General features: G+C 46.3%; 2 protein-coding genes across 2 annotated transcripts in view; one reads left to right on the top strand and one right to left on the bottom strand.

The window, feature by feature from the left end:
• nup210 (nucleoporin 210) overlaps positions 1-8,263 on the bottom strand; it is a 101,581-nt gene that overhangs the window by 67,789 nt on the left and 25,529 nt on the right. The gene's annotated exons all lie outside the window — the stretch shown is intronic.
• LOC308097390 (putative inactive tRNA-specific adenosine deaminase-like protein 3) lies at positions 199-1,631 on the top strand (the record flags this gene model as incomplete). The annotated part of the gene is given in 2 exon segments (XM_080445146.1): positions 199-1,093; positions 1,095-1,631. Coding segments are annotated over 2 exon segments (1,131 nt in total). The 5' UTR covers positions 199-499.

Genomic DNA, 8,263 nt, shown 5'->3' with positions numbered 1-8,263 from the left:
TTTTTTATGACGTTTTTTAACGTCTTTGGCAGGCAATAGCTGAATGCCCAAAGACGTTTATAAACGTCTTTGGCAGTTAATGTGTTAATGGATGGTGTGTCAGGGCATTCCACATTTTGGTGGCAGAGCAATATAGAATGAGAACTTTCCCATGTTTGTTCTAAATTTGGGTAGTACACACTGGAGTAAGCATGGAAACCAAACGGATGTGAAGCTGAGGAAAATGCGTTAATAATTCAACCTGAACAGACGGGCTGTTTATTTTTTGTTGGAGACATCTTGGTGGAGAGCCTTCAAAAGTCATCTATGGTGCAGACATTGTGGTTCAGGACGGTTGGAGGAACAATAAACAACAATAAACAACAGTAAAGGGCTGAATGGTGCCGAGCCAGGTGTAATACTCGCGCTGACCGGAGAGGGGCGCCTATCCCCTGACCACTAAACCTAGTCTGTGGAAACTGCTGGCTCCGTCTTCATTCTCTGAGGAGAGTGGGCTGAAATGGAGCCCCAGTCCAAACGTAGGAAGGAGGGGTGCGAAAATGAGGTGGATTCCTGGGTGGCCGTCCCCGTCCTGTCCGACGAACAGTCCCGTGACGCGCAGCTGGTCGCGGCCTTCGCCGCTCCCATCACCGACAAGGAGGAGGCCTCCCGCCTGGTGAGAGAGCTCCTCTACCCCTTAACGTCCCACATTCACATCAAGAGAGTCCGGCCATGTAAAGACAGAGACAGCCCCCATCCGCTGGAGATCCTGCTGTGTCTGCTTACACAAGTACCCCACATGGAGCAGGAGGAGGAGGGGGTCCGCCTGGAGGCTCTGGTCCCGTCAGACAGAGTGGGACATGTGGGACTAGGAGACCCCTTCCTGGTCCATGTCCCCGCCTGGGCCCCTCTCACCCGACCACAGTTTGAGCTGGCCAGCAAACACTGGCCCACGGCCTTCCACGAAAACAAACAGGTGACGGAGGCCCCGAGAGGAGATCTGTTCAGCGGGCCTCAGAAGAGCAGCATGCAGCGCTACATGACGGAAGCCGTCGCGGCCGCCAGGGCGGGGCGCCGGCGAGGCCACGCCCCCGCGGGAGGCGTGGTCGTCGACCCCGCAAACGGACACGGTGGTGGCGGTGGGTCACGACTGCCGCGCCGACCATCCCCTACAGCACGCCACCATGGTGTGCATAGACCTGGTGGCGAGGACGCAGGGTGGAGGCGCGTACCGTTTGGATAAATACCCTGACTGTCGCTTCACACCCAGCTCAGAGTCTTCGCTAAACCCACAGGCCCAGCCAGAGGCGACGGAGAAGGCCGGTAAGCCGTACATCTGCACGGGTTATGACCTGTACCTGAGCAGGGAGCCCTGCGTCATGTGCGCCATGGCTCTGGTCCACTCCCGGATAGGACGGGTCTTCTACGGAGCCGCTTGTGCCGACGGCGCCCTGGGGAGCGCGTTCAAAATCCACACGCAGAAGGACCTCAACCATAGATTTGACGTGTTCAAAGGGATCCTGAGTCAACAGTGTGAAGAGCTGAACACAGACAACATACCTGAGATGGCTTTCAACGCGGACAGTCGCACTTTTCCTGCATTCCACCCCGCGCTCTATTCTTCGGCGGCGAAAACAACATCTTCACCTTAACACCTTTACCGCCGGGCCCGTAGTTCTACGGGCCGTTAAATCCAACGGTTAAGCGCCGAGCCCGTAGTCCTACGGGCTGCGGTCTTTTCGCGCATGCGCGGTCCGGGTGCACTTTCGGAATTTTTTTGATCCACTTCCGTTTCCGGTTTGATGACAGGAAATAGAATTATTTGGGATCCGGTTTCGACGATCACGCCCGCTCCCATTCTACAGACGAAACTGAAACTCAATTCTCTTCCTGTAGTTTTTTCTCCTCGCATTTCACTGTTTAACGTAATCCGCTCTAACTACAGTCATGGAAGTCCGTTTGACATGCGGTCTTCACTGGGAGATACAGGGAGATCTCGCGGATGTAAACAGACCGTTCACGGCTCAATCTTAAGGATTTTAACAAGATCTATGGCGACATGAAAAAAACAAAAAAACAACAAAAACACCTTGGCACTGGTGAGTACATTATGAGATTAACCTCTGGCGGTGGATGTGTTAAGAGGATTATCACAGCCAGCAACTACAGTACCTGGTATTGTGCTACGCTGCTATATTGCAAGGATTAATTTTCATCGAATCCCACAATGTGCAGCTTCAACGGAGAGCGAGTGCAAACGGAGATATACCACAAGACGCAGCGACGTTACTTTTTAAAGTTTTCGACGCGCGTAAATCGGTACAAACACGGAGAAGAACCCCAAGCCAGCTTGATGGCCTTACAGTAAGAAAGATCATTTGGTTGAGTCTATTGTTATCGGGAAATGTACATCCTAATCCCGGCCCAATGACCGTGAAGAGCACCACGGAGACTCGCTATGATCACAACTTCAATGGCCAAAACAACATCACAGCTGATTTCACACGCGACGGAAGCGCCCGACAAAGCCCGGTCCACAACATGCAGACAAATAACTTTGTTTGGCAACGGACCACCTCACCTGATAAGAACGAACCCCAGCAAAGAGCTGGAGAAACAAGGATGGATTATTTGTCCCGGTTAACGTCCGTGCTGGTTCCAAGACCTGCGTTCCCGAGCAGACCACCGCCTGAAGAAATGTGGCCGGTGACGAGACAAGGGCTTCCCCAACAGCAACGTCATCAAGAGGATTTCCCCATGCGCCACATGGGCCCAAGACAACCGCAGGGTATCTCTCAGAGGGAAGCACAGGAAAACGGTGTTTTTTCCCCTGTTTCTTCTATCCCCTGGCACCACTGCTTGGCGTCGACGCGGGACAAAGGCTTCAGAAACTAAGTTGGATAATTCCATCAAAGACTTTGAGATTGAAATAAAGGGCTACAATGTCATCAGAAAAGACAGAAATCTCTCTGGGGGTGGGGTTTGCATCTATGTAAGATCAGACATTATTTACGAGGTGATCCCAGACATGGATAAAAACCCCACTGAATCGGTCTGGGTCAAAATCTTATACCCACTGATAATTGGCGCCATATACAGACCCCCAGTTCAAAATGCTTTTTATGACTTGATTGAGGAACATGTGGCGGGTTTAGGAAACTCTGAGACGGTACCAATTGGTGACTTTAACACCTGTGTTCTGAAGGAAGACTCAGCTACCTTTAAGTCCCTCAGAAGGTTCTGTGACCTGCACAGCTTTACCCAGCTGATAAAGCATTTTACAGGGTGGGCATTGCTTCTCAATCAATCATAGACCTAGTGTTGACGACGGACCGGTCCAGAATTTCCAGGAGTGGTGTGATTGAGTGCAGCTTAAGTGATCACAATATCATTTTCTGCACTCGGAAGATTCACGGACCTGGAGCTCATTGTCACAGGACAATCAGCTGCAGGTCTATGAAACACTACTCAAGTGAACTTCTAACAACAGCTCTTGAAAAAATGGACTGGTCCCATGTCCTAAATTGCACCTCTGTGGAGGAGTCCTGGTCCTGTTTCAAAAAAGCTTTTTTGTGTGTACTTGATAACATCGCACCCACAAAGGTGGTGACGGTCAAAGCAAGCACAGAACCTTGGATGAAGGGTGACATTTTGAATGCCATCAAACTCAGGAACAAAAGCTTCTCCGAGTTCAGGAAAAACAAAAGTGAGCAGCTACTTGAAAAGTGCAGAAAACTACGAAACTTAGTTACTAATTTGATCAGAAATGCCAAAAAGAATTTCTTAAATGAGAACATAGAGGCAAACAAAAGCCACCCACAAAAACTGTGGGAGGCACTAAAACAATTAGGCTGCAACGGAAACATTCAGACAAAATCTACAAACATTTGCATTATTTCAAGTGGCTCGCTCACTACCGACAAGCAATTGGTAGCGGACTGTTTTAACAGTTTCTTCACCACAGTTGCAACCCAGTTGGTAAGCAAACTCCCTCAGCATTCAGGTCTGTATGGCCCCGACCACATTCAAGCTCACTATGACAAACTAGGGGCTAAAAAGGATTCTTTCTCTTTCAAACCTGTATTGACTGATGATGTGCAAAACAAACTCCTCGCCCTACAGCCAAACAAGGCCACCGGCCTTTACAACATCCCCACCAGATTCCTCAGAGACTCAGCGGTCTCCATTGCTCCCATAGTAGCCCACATTACAAACTTATCCATCAGTCAGTGTCACGTCCCACAAGTATTCAAGTTGGCAAGAGTAATCACTCTATATAAAAAAGGAAGCAAACTAGATCCTGGCAACTATAGGCCTGTTTCCATCCTTTGTTCCATCTCAAAGGTTATAGAGCGATCAATCCAAGAACAAATCAACAGCTACCTCAGCGAGCGTAAACTGTTGTTTGAATTCCAATCGGGCTTCAGAACATCCCACTCCACTGACACATGCCTACTGTATTTGACCGATTACATCAAACGTGAGGTAGACTCGGGCAAATACTGCGGCATGGTCATGCTGGACCTCCAAATGGCGAAATTCTACTTGATAAGCTGAAGGCGATTGGTTTTGATTGCACATCACTAAATTGGATGAGATCTTACTTGGAGGGTAGAGAACAAGTGGTTGACATCAACGGAACCATGTCCTCATCCCTCCCGGTGAGCTGCGGGGTTCCTCAAGGCAGCATTCTAGGGCCGTTACTGTTTCTTCTATACATTAACGACATGAATGCTGCCTGTAACTGCAAACTGTTCCTGTTCGCTGATGACTCTGCACTCCTGATCTCGGTTGAGGACAAGTTGCAAGTCGAGGAAGCTCTCAGCTCTGAACTCTCAAAAATCCGTACCTGGCTTACCGATAACAAACTGTCACTACACCTTGGGAAAACTGAATCCATCCTATTTGGGACCAAACATTCCCTCAGTAAAATGAAGGTAAATGACTTCAAGGTCAAAGTCGATGACACAATCATCACTAGGCAAAGAAGAGATTACCTATTTGGGATGTATTCTTGACAAATACCTGACAGGTGAAAGCATGGCAACAAAGGTGGTCAAAGGAGTAAACCAGAGAACCAGATTTATGGGCAGAGTTTCCTCTTTTGTCAACCCTCAGGCACTCAGGACCCTCTCAGGGGCCATGATTCAGCCCCTTTTTGACTATGCTAGCTCCTCTTGGTACTCCAACACAAGGGCGTACCGTCATAGAGGCCAATGGGGCCATGGCCCGGTCTGTAAAACTCTGCTCCCCTATTTTTTTATATATATTAAAAGAAAATCGTCTTTTTTTTCCTCTACCGGCGCAGTAGCTCCGCAGCCTCCGCCCACCCCACCGATCCCATTGTCAAGCGGCCCCAGCCAGACATGCTAATTGCCTCTAATAAACAAGTCGTGATCTCTGTGGCTGTGCTAAACATATTCTGCAGGTTTTGGCTCTGCCGTCTGCCCTTATTGAAATGAAGGGTCGCTATGCTGTGTCCCTCGACTCCCTCGTCCTGTGTGCACTAACATAACTGCATGCACTGAATACCAGTGGTGGAAAAAGTACTCAAATGTTTTACTTAAACAAAAGTATCAATTCTGCGATGTAAAAATACTCTGTTACAAGTAAAAGTAAGGTATTCAAAATGTACTTGAGTAAAAGTAGAAAAGTTTTGGTATCAAAATGTATTTAAAGTACCAAAAGTAAAAGTAGGCTACTCATTATGCAGAAGGTCCCATTTCACAAGTTTTCAAATGTGAAAAAAAAGTTTTCTAACCCTTGATACTTTTACTTAAGTAAAACATTTGAGGATGGAACACACTGAGGGATGGGTAGAGTGTTGTTAATGTTGTTTTATGGTCATTTAATGAATTAATTAAGCAAAAAAATTGCGCGCGCTTCGCGCACGTACATGCCCGCGACGCAGTGGGTGGGGGGCCGGGGGGAAGGGGGGAGTCATTAAGAATCTTGCCTGGTCCACGTTAGAACCCACCATACGAGCCTGCTCCAACACCTCAGTGTCACTGAAGACTAAGCTTCAAACCTCCCAAAACAAACTGATTCGACTACTTCTCGGACTGGGGCCCATGACCCACCTCTCTCCCACTCACTTTGCCAGCCTAGGCTGGCTCAGGGTGGAAGACAGGGTTAAACAACTAAAAATGGGACTGGTCTTCAAAATTGTAAATGCAGATTTGCCCGAAATGCCCCCTATACCCGCATATCTGTATAATTACCTCGAAAAAGTTAGTGACACCCACAGTCACAAAACTAGAGGGAGCGTAAACAACAATCTGGTACCACCCACCCATAAAACAAACATGGGCAAATTCTCCTTCTATAGCACAGCCACCAAGGAATGGAATAGTCTAAACCCATCCCTCAAAAAATGCAGTTCACTGGGCCCATTCAAAACAGCCCTAAAAACTCATCTTTCTGGAGGCCTAAAGAGGAGCTAGTACCAGTTTCCCTGTAGACAGACGACCCCCCCCCTCCCCTTTTTTTGTACATATTTTTTTTATTTTCTAATGCTTTTTTTGTATATAATTTTTTATTTTCTCATGCCTTTTTTGTACATAGTGGTATATCTTTTTTCCTCTGTATTCTTATGTTGATTTTTGAACTGTTTGGTTGCTACTATATATGTCTATGAAATTAATTCAAGGACCCCAACGGAAGCAAGCCCGCAAGGACTTTTTTGGCCGGACCTTTTAGACAAAAGCATTATAAATGTAACTGTTGTTTTACATTCTTTTGCCTAATAAAAATGTCAATCAATCAATTTCAATCAATCAAAAACCAGATCATGGTCGCTCCCTCTAGTGTTATGGCTGAGGGGCAATGTCTCTTTGACTATCTTAAAAGGGATAGTTCACCCAAAATAATACTTATTTTCTATCAATTACACACCTCATGAAGCCTTGTATTCATGGAGATTGTTTTTTGTTTTTGTCGCATTCCAAAGCCAATAATTTGATGACCGGCGAAGACTCCTACCTTTAAGTCTCCTACCGGAGACTCCACCGGTCATCAAATTATTGGCTTAGGAATGCGACAAAAAGTGAGAAATCGATACGGGAAAAAAGTCATTTTGGGGGTGAACTATCCCTTTAAATACCAATCCCTGAGATATTTGCTTAACCCCGGCTTCTACCCCGAGCCATCCCAAACTAGCAAAGTGTGTTGGAATTAGGTGGGTCATGGGCTTCAGGCCCGAGAAGTAGTCGTACGAGTTTGTTTTGGGAGGTCTGAAGCTTAAGTTATTAGTGACAGAGAGAGAGGAGGAGGGAATTTACAGATGGAGAGAGAAGGGTATAATGTGGTTATGACACAGTACCAAATAAAGACTAAACGGGCCACACAGGACTACTAACGGTTGTACGGTTAGATGTGGGGCGGTGGGTGGGAGGGGAGAGAGGTCATTCATCAGTTCCCAGGCAGGTACAGTACAGCAGCACAATAACCTAATTCATAATGCAACATACCAGAATGAAAACTCATAGATCTTGCACTTCTGCCGAGATAGGAAATTTGTACTGCCAATCTAAAAGCCATAAAGAAAAGCCACTTGGGGCAGCATGTGTTGAAACATCTATAGTGTGTAAACCCACATTAATTTTTTTTTACTTTTCTGCCTTTATTTAAAGGAAAGTAGGCTGACAGGAAATGGGGAGAGAGATGGGGGGGGGTTGACACACAGCAAAGGCCATCGGTATTGGCCTTGAAAGTTTTTTTGACTAAAATGACCTGCACAAAATAGAGACAAGTCCAATACTTGCCTGTTTATTGTGTTAAATACACCAGTGGTTCTCAAAGTGGGTCCTTCAGGGGGTCCTCAGCAAAAGTAGTTAACACGGCATCACAATCATTTTACCCACTTTATCCATACATCTGCTATTTATTTATTTTTTTCGAAAAATAAAAATGTTTTGGAAAACGTTTAATTAAAAAAATAAAAAATAAAAACATAAATCTTCTCTTCTGGGGGTCCCTGGCACAAAACATTTTCAGATGGGGGTCGGCGAACAAATACATATCAATTTGCTGTGTGGTCACTGCTAAAAAGTGGATTGTCGACAATGATCTGGTACCACCCAAATTTAGAACAAACATGGGGAAATTCTACTACTCTGCCACCAAAATGAGGAATGCCCTGACACCATCCATTAAAAAGATGGTGGTCACTATGATGATGATGGTCACTAGTTTCTTTGAAAATTGGCGCTAATAGGTGCAAAGGCTCCATTTAATGTTGCTTTTTACACAGGTTAGCTTTACCGCCAACAATCTACATAAGGTT

The sequence above is a fragment of the Gymnoscopelus braueri genome (assembly GCF_963280865.1).
Source record: "Gymnoscopelus braueri genome assembly, chromosome: 12".
NCBI lineage: Eukaryota > Metazoa > Chordata > Actinopteri > Myctophiformes > Myctophidae > Gymnoscopelus > Gymnoscopelus braueri.
This window is presented reverse-complemented; position numbering and strand designations above follow the sequence as displayed.